The sequence below is a fragment of the Centroberyx affinis genome, unplaced genomic scaffold (assembly GCF_046629955.1).
Source record: "Centroberyx affinis isolate AG114_WGS23_722 - 3 ecotype Tasmania unplaced genomic scaffold, CSIRO-AGI_Caff_v1 ptg002643l_1, whole genome shotgun sequence".
Classification (NCBI taxonomy): domain Eukaryota; kingdom Metazoa; phylum Chordata; class Actinopteri; order Beryciformes; family Berycidae; genus Centroberyx; species Centroberyx affinis.
The window spans coordinates 214033-227969 of NW_027280835.1; the positions used below are offsets into that span (position 1 = coordinate 214033).

At 38.1% G+C, this 13937-nt stretch overlaps 3 protein-coding genes across 3 annotated transcripts; 1 reads left to right on the forward strand and 2 right to left on the reverse strand.

The window, feature by feature from the left end:
• Positions 1 to 355: 355 nt before the first annotated feature.
• Positions 356 to 4596, reverse strand: LOC139657226 (uncharacterized). Its single transcript, XM_071534990.1, has 8 exons — positions 4581 to 4596; positions 4028 to 4369; positions 3628 to 3885; positions 3327 to 3422; positions 2319 to 2432; positions 2199 to 2227; positions 1980 to 2042; positions 356 to 1108 (listed from the first exon to the last, which is right to left on the reverse strand). The coding sequence occupies exons 1-8, from the start codon at positions 4594 to 4596 to the stop codon at positions 1034 to 1036; spliced, it is 993 nt and encodes a 330-aa protein (XP_071391091.1). The 3' UTR covers positions 356 to 1033.
• A 2934-nt stretch (positions 4597 to 7530) lies between these two features.
• On the reverse strand, positions 7531 to 9519 carry smim8 (small integral membrane protein 8). Its single transcript, XM_071534999.1, has 2 exons — positions 9267 to 9519; positions 7531 to 7976 (listed from the first exon to the last, which is right to left on the reverse strand). Exons 1-2 carry the CDS (start codon positions 9393 to 9395, stop codon positions 7818 to 7820), a joined length of 288 nt encoding a protein of 95 aa, XP_071391100.1. The 5' UTR covers positions 9396 to 9519; the 3' UTR covers positions 7531 to 7817.
• An 837-nt stretch (positions 9520 to 10356) lies between these two features.
• Positions 10357 to 12150, forward strand: gjb7 (gap junction protein beta 7). The gene is made up of 2 exons (XM_071534986.1): positions 10357 to 10449; positions 11341 to 12150. The coding sequence occupies exon 2, from the start codon at positions 11362 to 11364 to the stop codon at positions 12148 to 12150; it is 789 nt and encodes a 262-aa protein (XP_071391087.1). The 5' UTR covers positions 10357 to 10449; positions 11341 to 11361.
• The last annotated feature ends 1787 nt before the right edge of the window (positions 12151 to 13937 follow it).

The window sequence follows — 13937 nt, forward strand, 5'->3', positions numbered from 1 at the left end:
TTTGTAGAGTACGGTTAGGAGGACATGTGTACCAAGTTTCATGTAAATCAGACAAACGGTGCGGGAGATACAGCCCTTTAAACTTTTTAGTTTTTGACCTGTAGTTATAGCGCCACCATCAGGCCGATGGGGGTCCATATTTCTTGTGGGTCTAATTGAAGCCATACTAGACCATGGTGCAAAGTTTCATGGCTCTAGCATGTACCATCTCACGGGAAGTTTAGCCTAAAGAGAAAAACAATAATGATAAAAAAAAGTAACAGTACAAAAATGTATTGATTAATTTATTAATAATAATCACAGAAAGTGCAAACTTCATACAAATCTCCATAATTGTCTAAACAATTCTTCTGACAAATTTCAATACAATATAATGCACCATTGGTGAGATATGGGTCCAAATAGCATGGAGATTAAATTAATCAGTTAATTAATAATAGTTATTATAATCATAAACATATCAAAATCAATACAGTTCTTCCTCTAGGGGTCATCAATGTCCATACCAAATTTGAAAAGATTCTTATAAAAACTGTTCAAGTTATTGTGTTCACATGAAGGATCTATGGCGGATGAGGCGGCGGGCGAAGCGGCGGGCGAAGCGGCGGATGAGATGGCGGCGGGTGGGATGAATCCAATTATCAGGCATCACTGTCTACTATGGATATAAAACCTATGCATATAAAAAAAAATGAAGGCTACTAACATTATCTCTTGGTATTTATCTTGAGGTGCTGCATTTTTTGGCTTGATGTTCCTGCCTCTAACATGGCTATCAGCCAATCATAACTCTTGGGGTGGCACTGGCCACCCCCTAGACACGCCCCTGGCTGTAAGTGCAGAAAACACTCCGATTACAGTCTTTACATTTGATTTGGAAAAAAAAATCACTCATCCAATGACTTAAAACAAGCTTGTTATTTTTCATCTAAAGGCTTCAAATACTAATCTAAAAATATTGTGCTAAGATAATATTTAACTGCTGTGGTCTCTTATTTCTCTGGTTAGTTGACATTGGTGTGGAGGTTGTTGATCAGTGGAGCAGGACAGAGGCAGAAGGGGCTTCTACGTTGACATAGTTCACTGTTCCATCATCATCATTATGCACCTGTGAAATACAATGCGACACAATACAACACAACACACACAAGTTTCTGTACAAGTGTTAAAGTTGAACGCTGGCCGCTGAGCAGCTCTACTGGAGCAGCTGGAGTTTAGTGCCTTGCTCAAGGGAACCTCAATGATAGTTATTGAGGGAGGAGAGAGATTTACTCATTCACTTTCACAACCCAAACTGTCAAAGCCAGTGCAGGGATTCAAAGCAGGGACTTTCTGGTCAAAAGCTTCTATGACTTTCAGGCTACTACTGCTCCACATTTAGCAGAAGGAACTCAGACTCATTCTGAGCAACACTGAAAAATTATTGAAAATGATTAGGAATAAACCTGCCGAAATGTCAGTTGTAAATAAAATGTTTTGAAATTACTAGAATTGTTTTGTAGACCTTATTCCCAGGGCGGCCATTTTGAACTTACATCACACTCAGGGTGGGAAACTCTACCTGGAAGAGCAAGTACAGCCCAGCTCTGTCCTGCTGTTGTGGACCACAATCAAGAATCTTGGTTGTGGACCAAGATTATTGAGATCCCTCCAGATCTCAAGAATCTGGAGGGACGTAGGTTGACATTTTAGGTATTTGGACCACGATAGCTATAGCAACTAGAATCTAGCCTAGGTAGCTAGCTAGTAGCTAACTAGCTAAAAAGCTAGCTAACTAATTCCATGCTAAATTCAAGTAATTGTTGTAGTTGTTCTGAAGATTGCTAGCTAATTTGAGAACCATCATCTGAAGTTCTCACTTACACTAATGTGTTGAAGTAACGCTAGCTTTATGTTGTCTTCCAGGTAGAGTTTCCCACCCTGAGTGTGAAGTGAGTTCAAAATGGCCGCTGTGGGAACAAGGTCAGTTATGATCTGACCTCTTCCTGACTGGCTGCTGGACCAGACTGGCTCACTGCAGGACCGCTTACTGAGTTTAAAACCTGCACAAATACAAACAGACAGTTACAGTCTTCCATTACAGTAATGGATAGCTATGAAAATGGACAGTTACCACCAGCAGGTTATGATCATTTCACGATCAACCTGTCCTGATCATACACATTTAATTTTTCAAGTCAGTTCAGTTTTTAACTCACAATGTTGTCATCGGGTGTTGTCTGGTTCCCTGGAAAAATAAATCAGAGAGAACAGTTTAAATTCTACAATTATGATTTGTCTTTACCAGTGCTAAAAAATATTGTTCTGGATTCTCTCACCTCTAGCTCTCCTCCAGCTTCTGATGAGAAGAGCAGTAATTACAGTAATGAGGAACAGTTCTGCAACACGCAGAGCCAACATGACGTAGTTCAGAACAGAGCAATCTGTGTAAGCTGTGGAACATGGTGGAGAAAAACATGTAAGTACAGAAAGTTAAAGGGGAAATAAGTAAGATTTTAAATGATCATAATATATCTGTGGGGGTTGATAGTGTTGTTGATCAATACTAATGACTGAAGGATTACTCAGCCAGCTGCTGAGAGTTCTGGCTTTCAAAACTCACTTTACGGTTGTGAAAATGTGACTTTGTGTGTGTGTGTGTGTGTGTTTGTGAGACTTGTTTTATCACTTTACAATGTTCTTATAAATTATCTTAAATTATCTTAATTGCTCTGTCATTGAGGACAGAATCAATTTGCGTTGTTGGAATGTTACTGATGCAATTCTTTTGAAAATAATCTTTTCACATTCACTTTCTAACAAACACACAAGTCATAACTTGTGGTTGTAATTTGTAACTTGAATGTAGGCACCAATACACCTCAACAAAAAATATATGAATATACAAAAATTGCTTGTAAAATAAGCAATACTTTGGCCCATATTCTCCCCAGCAGGGTTAACATGGTGGTAGTGTGTCAGACTGTCGATGCATTTTCCTTATTCATAAACAGGTTTTACCGCCTCAGTTTTACAGCTACTGATATTTCGGCATCACCGCCCGCTTCTGATCATTTCCTTGTCCTGTAAATTATTCCTAAAAGCAAACTGCTGTGCAAAATTCCAACTTCTGATAATCTACATTAAAAAAAACCTTAATTGATAAAGAAACATCTCTAAATATATGCTGTCAGTGTGTTTCAGTGCTGTACTTGGAAACAGGTGTTAGAGGTTCATTGGCTCGTTCAGCATTCCATCACAGAAAAGAGAGAGGGAGCAAAAGAGACGAGGAGAAAGGCTGGATTTATTTATTTTTTAATATGTAAAGTAAAATGAAAAACAACTACCTGCTGGTTCTGAAGTCGTAGCGCTGGTTATAAACCCTGCTGTCTGTTTTGTTGTTGTTGTTGTTATTGTTGATTTTGTTGTTGTTGCTTTGTTTCCTGGATGAAGGCAAAAACAAAACCCAAAAAAACTTAATCGTTAAGATCAGTAAGAGCTCTTAATTATCATACCTCATGAATAAATAGGAAAGATTGAATAAAAGAATGTTTATCATATTAAGTAAATTAAGCTACTTTGGTCACATCATATTAACAAAGATATTTTTATATTTTTCATACAAAAAACAATCATACGCTTTCTCACCTGAGGACAGAGAGGTGAAGTCAAACGTCTGCACTGTTCTACTGCGATCAGTCACTTCACACTGGAATCTCTCTTTGATATAAATATAACTGAGAAAGGACACAGTGGTGTGGCAGGGAGACTGTGATATCAGAATGTTACCGATGTTTCCATTCCACTTCACACCCTCATACAGCCACCTCAGACTCTCTCTACAATCTCCAAATGTCATCACAGAGCAGGACAACGTCAGATTGGTCTTGTCCATCTGTTCAGTCACTGGTGAAGATGGAGATATTGTGAGAGGAAGACAATAACAGAAAAATTAACTACATTACTGTAATCAGAATTATTATAATGTTTCAGTATATTGTTCCAAGAAGGCAGTTTGAGCTGAATAGGTTATAATGTTAATACTCACTGTTTACAAGAGACAGATAAACCTGAGCATCTGGACGTATTTCTTGTCCTGATATGTGCTGTCTGCAGATGTAGAGACCAGCATCCTCAACTGTGACTTTCTTTATAACCAGAGAACAGTCGGCTGAAACACTCAATCTGGCTGCTTTAGCTTTGGCAAACTGATTTGATTCAATCTTCCCACGGGTAACCAGCTCTACTGTGACTGCATTTATAAAATGATTGAAGATCCAGTCAGTATAGTCACATTTATCCTGACTGGGTGTCACATTTCCACAAGGCAGAGTGACTTCATCTCCGTCTCTGACATAGAAGGAGGAGGGCGAACGTTGTCCAGTTACTGCTGTGGGGAAAATGATAGAGAAATATTATTTCTCAGTAACAATATTGTATTCATATCATCATTTTATCCATTTGACCGATGCTCCTATGGAATAAACTGTAGCAGAAGATGCAATAAAACTAAGAAAGACGACCATGCAATTTTGAGTTTATCCAATTAGATAATCTAGTCTAATAATATATATTAGATATTATTATATCTAATATCTAACTTCGAATGGGTTTCATCAATCCAAAGGTTGTAGTTTTGTTTAAAACTGTTTTTAATTATGCGTAGAATAAGTTGAAATTTGGTTGTCTGAGCTGATTCTATATTTCAGTTATGGAGGGAAGTTTTGAAGCTCCGACAACATCAGTTTGTAAATGATGTTCTTTATTTTTTCTTTCCTTCAATCATGAACTCACATTACATTTATTGGTGTCAAAAATTTTACTTTCGGATTAAATAAAGAATAAATATGGTAAAGTAATAAAGTAAATAGCTAATAATACTGCAACAACTGGAAAAATATTAAAGATTAAAATATATAAGAATCCGTGTGTAAAGAACCACATTATTCAAATTCTGTACTATTCAGTACTGACTACATACTTGCAACATTAATTTTGTATTTTGAAAGAGTCAGTGCCGCTTTTTAAAATACTTTTTATTGTCAACAACAGCTAATCAACAAAGTAAATATTTCACTTCTATCCTCACGTATTGATTTTTTTTTCATGTTTAGAAATTGTGAAGGTGTGCAGACCAATGTGAGAAAAGAAATTATTTTATATTTGCTGATATTTCTTTTTAGAATTAAAGTCTTCCAATTCTGTAGTTTTTTAAGAGTTGTTGTCACTCTTTTCAAATGGAAATCTGTTGGAATCAAACTCTTGTATTACAAAGGTTTAAATGGAGCCTTACCTGTCAAATGAAGCAATAGTATTAGAAATGATGACATTTCAGCCCATCTGAATTCAGCCATTCTGCTCTCTCTCTCTCTCTCTCTCTCTTTCAGTCTCTACTCTTTCTCTCAACTGTCAGTATTTCTGAACTAAAGGTTCCTCAAATAGAAAGATGTCTTAAATACGATTACAGCATTGTCACTTCCTCAGTGCAGCTTTGTTTGGTATTTTTTTCTGTCGCTGAGAAAGGAAAGGAAGTGTTTTGGTGTGAAAAGTAGTAAATGAGTACATGCAAAAAAATAAAACATAAAATCAAAACTGAGCGCTTGATTTCTCACATCTCACAAAGGATGTTTCCACTTTTTCGGCTTTTTAATTTCACCTGAGGATAGACTCAATGCAACCTGGGCCAAACAGTATTTCAGCTGTTTGACCCAGGTGTGATCGCTGTGTGAATGTAACACTGTGGCCGAGGCTTCTGCACAATCTAGACTTATTCTCTAAGATCCTAATACAGTGATCCTGCACACACACACACACAAATTCAAACATTCAGACTGATCAACTGATAAAGGAAAATGAATGACAGATCTGACTAAAAAGGTTTTCATACATGTTTAAATTAAAGGCAAGGCCATAGAAGTGTGTTTCTGGAGGAGATTTTGAACATCAAACAGAATCTGTCATCCTAATATTGAAACAGGACTGACCAACTGGTATTAGCACTTAAAAAGACAGATATGATGGTGTTTTAGTGGCTGTAGAGGTGTTAGTTCCTTATTGCATCTATACTTTGTGTTGAGAAATGTACAGGAAGTGTTTTGGTTTCAACAGACAGCAGAGGTCTGGTGGTTTTGCCTTCTTATGGCGACTGGAAACAGTCAGTCGACAGCCTTTTAAGGCAGAAGACAAGATGTATTTATAAGTATGCATTTTTGTCCGTGCTTGCCTTTCCATGATGCTTTTCACATACTATCTAACTGCCAAAGTGCAATTCCAAAAGAAAAGAATGCCAAGGACAAAAAATGAATGTCTACATACACACTGGAGCAAAATCTGCCTGGCTTGCACAAGGGGGCGTGTTTTGTAGTTTGTGACTGTGGGGACATGACATGATTCCGTTTTTTTACTGTGATTACTTCACACCTCCAAGTACCAAAATCACAGTAAATACTAAGAATTGCCACATCCTAGGATACCCACCCTTTAAATTGAACAAATATCCATCCATCCATTTTTCTAGCTGCTTATCCCCAAATTCTAGTGACCAGTCATTGCGATTGTTCAATATATACTTGCCTGACAAAGGGCTCAGAACTGAAACGTTGTAATTCTTCAATAAAATGTTTTAAATTGCAAGTATAGACAGTGTGTGGGTGTCTCTTTGCATGTTCTGTAGGCTTCCAAGTCCTCTCCTATGCACCTGTCTCCTGATAGGTGTGTGAGGAACCTAGTTTCCTGCTGTTTAGAGTGGTACAAGTGGAGGCGTGATGCCAAAAAGAGAGACTAACATTATTACCTCTGCCTACCTGACAAAACAAAACAAATGCCTAATTTCTGGGCGGTGATAGGATGATTAAAGTCTGCTATAAGCAGAGGAAAAAGATCAGAAAGGTGATAACACTGACTGCTCTTCCTCTCCCAAAGTTTCTTCCATTTGTTTTTCATGGGAGTTTTTCCCTTTCCTCAGTTGAGGGTCTAGGGTTGGGGGTGTCATTTTCATTTATTGTTTTCATTGTTTTGTTGTGAAGCCCTTTGAGACTGCATCAGTAATTAAATGCTATAAAATAAACTTGACAATCTGTTGTCACTCCTCCAACATGGCGGCATGCCCCAACATAACCACTGGTCTATAACCACTCTCCAAACATCCAGTGAAAAGCCGGTGTTTCCTGTCATTTCAGTATCTTATTCGAGTCTTAAGTCTAAAAGAAACCCTAAGTATCTCTATAGACACGATCCACCATCTTCTCCAACATGGCAACTGCATATCAGTCACTTGCTTCTCCTCCACTGTAGCTGTTAACAGTCCTGTACGCAGCTCAGCAGTCTTCTCATTTAGTTGTCTGATCACCATTGAGGCCTGTTCCTCTTTTTTCTAGCAAACTCTGTCTTGGTCAGCCATGATTTACTTTTGCCAAATGAGGCAACTGTCCTGTGGGTTTTACAGCTGGATTATAATAAAGGTGACAGTTTAGATATCCTTTATGATTTAGCAGAAGGTTAAATTGAGCCATTGTATAAAAGAAAACATAAAAACAAAGTGTAAATCTTTCAAAACTCTTTTCTTTTTAATTGGCAATAGTTAAATAATGCATTTTTATTCTTCCGCCAAGAAATATGGTTCTTGAGCAGGAGCTAAACAACGTGGTTGCTTAGCAACACAAGTGGTGATTTCCGGTTGGCATATTTTACAACGGTTTCCAATCCAATAACGTTAAATGAAATTGAGTCATTGGGGGAAAACAATAATATATTATGTTGTTACAGTTCAATCGGATTTTAATCCACTCAGTCCCCGTACACACAAACTTTTAGCAGTGTAGATATCTGCAATCCTGCCATCAGTCCCATTTTGAAGTCTTCCTCCTCATGTATCTCTCCCCCTCACTGTCGACAGCTTCATAAAGCTGCTGGTCGTTCTCCTTCATGGCGTGCATGTAGCCCAGGTAGCCCACACACAGGGTGATCGACACCAGGCCAAACGCCATCATCGGTTTGTTCTGCAAGACAACACAGCCTGAGTTATATTTAAATATTTTCAAGGGAACCATCTTTTAACCTGATAATACGTTTCTTCCCACAGGCAATCACTCTGATGAACACTTAAATCAGTCATACAGTGACAGAAACTATCCCTGTGCAATAAACCTGTAACACCTACCTCATGTATATAATTACCTCCCCCCCCCCAAAAAAACAATAAGTGAGTGAAAGGCCCAGACCAGGGATTTCCTCCTGCTCCTCCTCCCCCATCATCATCATAATCATCATCTGTACAATATCTGATTTGTGTATATAATGTGTGTATAATGTATGTATTGTGTAATATAACTGCTTATAATATATGTATATAATGTAACCTGTTATACCAACAACTCATATTTATTCCAGCATCTTTGCACTCTGCACCATTGCACTATTGCCCTAGTGTTGTTTACGTTGTACGTAGTAGTTAAATGTTTAGGTTTACCTCTGTTGATCTTGTTGTCCTTGTTTATAGCTATATATTTATTCTGTGTAAGTACAATGAGAGCAACGAAAAACCGGAGTCAAATTCCTTGTATGTGTACATACTTGGCCAATAAAGCTGATTCTGGTTCTGATAATCTTTCAGTGTTGGTATGATTGAAATGATAAATCTAGTTCATGTTACGCTAACTCCAGTTTGAGGCTATTAAATTAAAACATAACGTACAGTATCGATATTGGTTTTACTTAAACAAAAAATCAGAATAATCGGGGTAACAAAAACACGATACTTCACTGGTAAGTATAATATCACCGCAAATGGATAAAGTAATTAATTACAGTAACGGAAAGGTCAATCTAACTGACTGCTGCTGCATTCAAGTCAAGTGGGAATAACCGTCGCAGCGATTTAACAATTAAAAGAAACGACTTTTTCACGCGATCGTTTGAATTCTTGTTTTACTGCAAACCAAACGTTGCAATGTGAACCACAAACGAGAAAAACCAAGTCCTGCCATGACATGTGATGAGTTGCAATTTAATATAATTAAGGATAATAAAACAATCAAGTAATTTACGTATTGAAAATCATTCACGTTGTTCATTTTGTTTGAACTCAACATATCATCCCTTACGCTTGACTGTTGGTTTTTGTTTGTATTTAGTTAATCGGAGTTGGTGTTCATCCAAAATCCCGATTTATATACGACACAGAAACTGACTTTTAACGGTATTTTCAAGTACGAAGCTGCTATCGTCAGTCTTTCCCATAGGACATGAATGCAGCAACATTCCAGGATTTGACTCTTTAAATGTCTTACTGGTTTTATGAAGAGTTCAGGGTTGACAGCCCGGAAAAGCGTCGTGGTCCGTGCGCCCCTCAGGCCGGGTGTCTTGTACCCTTTTTCCCCGGGAGCCTCCTTCCCTTTACCGGCCTCCGTGTCTGCCATATCCAGTCAAATTTATGAAAGTTCCCACTCTGGATAAATATAGGGAAAAATTAACTCTGACAGATAAACATTGCAGGTGTCTGGGCTATGTTGGCTCTCTGCGTGCAGCCATGTTTCAAAGTCATCACAATCAACGACTGTGGTGAGAGTGACAAAAATACACGATTTAAAATGCCACAGCGCCCCCTAGTGGTTGGAATACGATCAACGCTGTGCACATGTACAACTACAGTAATCCTATGATATGTTTTTTTTTGGGATATTATACAAAAATCTCATCAAAACCTCCAAAAATAAAAATTATACCACAGAAAATTCTGTTATAAAATCATTGGAGATTAGAAAAAAATACCATAAAGTATGATAAAGTCACTAATTATTGAGTATCACACACACATTATAAGTGTCCAGCGCAATATTGTAGGAATATGATAGTGATTTTTCATATATAACCTGTCAAGTTTATCTAATTCTATCAAAATAAAACAGATGCAGTCCAGAACTGTATTGGGAGAGATAGGCCTAAACCTGAATGTATTATTAATTGCAAGTGTAACGCAATAGGCCATCACTCTCATCAAAATTACATGATTAGTCTCCTTACACGCCACTGAAATTAGAAGGGAAAAAAGCGCAGTTCGCTCCGTCATTGAGGTTGATTTATGCATTTCACCCACACAACAGGACATGGAGATGTTATTTGCATTAGAGTGCACCATGGTGATGATGTTAGGCTGTCAGGCTTGTGTAAATAGACAGATATTGACTATTATTTACTTTATACCTCTGTTTTCAACATAAAAAGAAGACCTAGTGGAAAGCTCTTCGTCATATTTGGGATTCACAATCATTACTTTTCAATGTAACCTAAAAAAAAAACCTAAGATAAAGAATATAATGTTGTGAGGAAGCAGCTAGGCTATTTAAATAAGGTATTTGGTTACATAAGGTGTGGCACGGCGCTGTCCCCCCGCAGGTGCGCGAGACAGCAGAGGGAACAGGGACAAAAAAGCCACACAGACCTTCAATTAAAGCCAAGAGACATCCACCGGCGGTAAGTTTTCTTCTCTCATCACCTGTTTTCAAGGGTCCGCACAGCTTTTATGAAATGTATCTATAAATGAGATGAGATGGGTCGACTGGTTAAACTACAGCCTAGGCCTGCTAAAACGCATTTAAATGAGAAGCGCACACAATAACTTACTGTACAACGGAGGCGCTCTGTCCTGAGAAATTACATTTTAAATAGGAAAAACTGATAGTTGCCTAAGGCTCACATCATAAAACATAGAATAAGCCATTTAGGACTAATTATCAGAACTAAAAAATAACTTAACTCCATTTGATGCTTCAAAACTATAGTTAGGCTACTACATTAATGTCTTACGGAAAAGAACTGTGGTAATCCTAATATCAGAGGGGTGCATACAAATTATGAATCTGTATAGGAGTATTAGCTATATGACTTTTATGATATCATGAGATTTTAAAAAAGGTTACGAAAAGCTCATAACTGAGCCTACTGCTTCCCTGTAGGAGCTTTAGCCTATACTATTATTATAAAGATATAGGAGATACAAAGTACCATTAATAAGGTCACTAAAAAGTACAGAGACACTTTAAGTCCCAGTAGGAATATTAAAGTGATACTGTAGAAGATAAAAAATACCATAAAGTAGCTACCATAAGGTGAATATAAACTGTTCCTATCACAGACACACTACAAGTCCATTTTAAGAATATTATAGTGATACATTAGGAGATAAAAAAAAAAAAATACCATTAAGTATGATAAGATCCCTATAAATCACTATTGAGTGCCATAGACAAACTTTAAAGTTCCTCAACTCAATATTATTTTTCATTAGGGATATTTTGCTGGGGGAAAAATAGGCCTGTCAATATATTTCACTTATCTAATAAATGTTGCCTTATTGTTGTACAGGAGAGTGAAGACTGCAGGAAAATGAACTGGGGCTTTTTGGAGAATGTCCTGAGCGGGGTGAACAAGTACTCCACTGTCATCGGCCGCATCTGGCTCTCCGTCGTCTTCATCTTCCGCATCCTGGTGTACGTCGCAGCGGCTGAGCAGGTGTGGAAGGACGAGCAGAAAGACTTTGTGTGCAACACCCGGCAGCCCGGCTGCGAGAACACCTGCTTCGACCACTTCTTCCCCATCTCCCAGGCACGCCTCTGGGCCCTGCAGCTCATCATGGTGTCCACTCCTTCTCTGCTGGTGGCCCTCCACGTGGCCTACAGAGAGTACAGGGAGGCCAAGCACGGGCACAAACTCTATGAAGACCGGGGCCGGATTGACGGAGGCCTCCTCGGCACCTACATCGTCAGCCTATTCTTCAAGACGGCCTTCGAAGTGGGCTCCCTGCTCGCGTTTTATTTCCTCTACAGCGGCTTCGAGGTGCCCATCCTGCTTCGCTGCAGCTTGGACCCTTGTCCAAACACCGTGGACTGCTACGTCTCCAAAGCCACCGAGAAGAAGATCTTCCTCTACATCATGGGCTGCACCTCCATTCTGTGCATCGCGCTAAATTTTGTGGAAATGCTGTACATTGTGTGGAAGCAGTGCTGGAAGTGTTTCAGGAAGAGGTACGTCTCTGTGCAGGGGAGGGCTTACTGTCACTGCCCTCCACCTGCTGCCCCTGTCAACAAGTCCGCCACACTGCAGCCCACACCAAACACAGAAGCAAAACCACAACAGCCATCGTCGACAAATGAAAACCAGCCTGACCTGTCTTAAATGGGATTGACTGAAAGTTCCTTTTCCCATAGAGACCTGAATAACTCTCCGTCAACTGTTACCAACAAATACATGGACAATGGTCACATTTACTGTTTCAGTTTTCAGACGGTAACTTGTAAAAATTTAAAATAAGAACTGTTTTCAGGGGCCAAGGTTAAAGAGCACAACTGAAGAATTCAACTCTTCCAAAACAATAAGCCATTTCTTAGATAATGAGGAAAAATAGGCAGCTGATATCTTGCTTAAGCAGAGAGCATACACTCTTATTGAGCATGAGTATTACCTGAATATTGTCACTCTTAACCTAACTCGCATTAACTATAAAAACGGGCCGATTTAATAATATCCCAGAGGAACAGAGATCGTGTCTGTTATGAGAGTTATGGGACATAGAGGATGAAATCGATTTTGTTTTACAGTCCTTTGTACGATGAGACATGGCAACCTTGAATGGTTTTCTTTGGAGGATGGACAAAAGACTTGAACAAGTGTTTTCAAAACCATTATTCAGCACTGCTCAGTATGTAAATACAGCTTAGGAAAGAAGAAATCATGTTTTGTTCATAAAAGATGTCTGAGTAAGGAGAATGTTTTTATTTATAAAAGTGAGACGCATAAGAACTCCAATTATAGTTAACCTTCTGTAGATCTATCAATCATGAGTATGTATACATTTATAACTTCTATAAACTTTGTATATGTTGTGCATCTTTCATTGTATATGCTTAATATTGTGTCTTATGAGCCAATGTAGGCTGGGCACCCCATGGTGCGTGAAACAAACACTGAACACTGAATTTTAGAAAACAGCAATTTAATACTATTTAATTGCTATCATTATGTTGCTTAAGTGCAATAAGAATCATTATAACAAGTGATCACTGACAATACCGCCTCACCTAATCTTTAAGCACTTCCCTCCTCTCCCCTTGCCCTGATGTGAACCACTTCCACCCAGGTGTATATGATTTTATTCTTGGTTGGCTGCCCTTTTAAAAGGGAACATCACTACATTTAAGAATTCCTACACAGTATCACCACGGTCAAGGACAGTTCAATTTGTAAATATGAGCAATTCTCTCCCAAAGCTAGAAGTAAAACTTCTTTCAACTGGTGATATTATTAGGTATAAAGTGTGGAAATGCTTCAAAGAAGATAAATTGGGAAAGATGGTAAATGTGACTGAGTAATTTCTGGGGATAACCGTACATTTTCTAGTTCAGAACTCATTACACTATAGCATATAGCTCATTTGATTGCAAAAACACTTCCGCAAAATCAGTCTCCCATTCACTCTCCATGCAGCAGCTCCAGGTCACAGACCATACAACATACAGGAAATTCCTCAATTGGGTGGTATTTAACTTCTATTTAAATCAAATGAAAATTGCAGTTGGAAAATGCAATTAAAAAACAGCAAATAAAATGTATTGTAATAAAAGCTGTTCATTTAATTATATTAAGACTGCTGGTGGCAGTAGGTGATTCAAAACAGTATATATACACACACACACAACTTCAACATCTTCAAATCACAAACTATACACAACATTACAATCCATTTGAGTGTCCATTTGTCTATAAGTAGTCCCATAGGGATAATTAAGACACCATAAGCGGGTGTCATGTTTTACTTTCTTTGCAATTTTCATCAATTCTCAGTGGATTTTATAGTCCATAAATATAAACATGCTATACACTTTCCTATAAAAAGACAGGAATTTTGCAGAGACAATATTACAGTATATTTCAAAACTCATGTTTTTTGAATAATTGGACATTAA

Excerpts from the sequence above, each read along its gene's own strand:
- LOC139657226 (XM_071534990.1), bottom strand. Across the intron at positions 3,423-3,627 it reads CTTCACCTCTCTGTCCTCAG|GAAACAAAGCAACAACAACA; the intron begins GTGAGAAAGCGT and ends GCCTTCATCCAG. Across the intron at positions 2,433-3,326 it reads TACGACTTCAGAACCAGCAG|CTTACACAGATTGCTCTGTT; the intron begins GTAGTTGTTTTT and ends CATGTTCCACAG.
- smim8 (XM_071534999.1), bottom strand. The coding sequence starts at position 9,395 with ATGGCAGACACGGAGGCCGGTAAAGGGAAGGAGGCTCCCGGGGAAAAA. Across the intron at positions 7,977-9,266 it reads CTGAACTCTTCATAAAACCA|AACAAACCGATGATGGCGTT; the intron begins GTAAGACATTTA and ends GTTGTCTTGCAG.
- gjb7 (XM_071534986.1), top strand. The coding sequence starts at position 11,362 with ATGAACTGGGGCTTTTTGGAGAATGTCCTGAGCGGGGTGAACAAGTAC.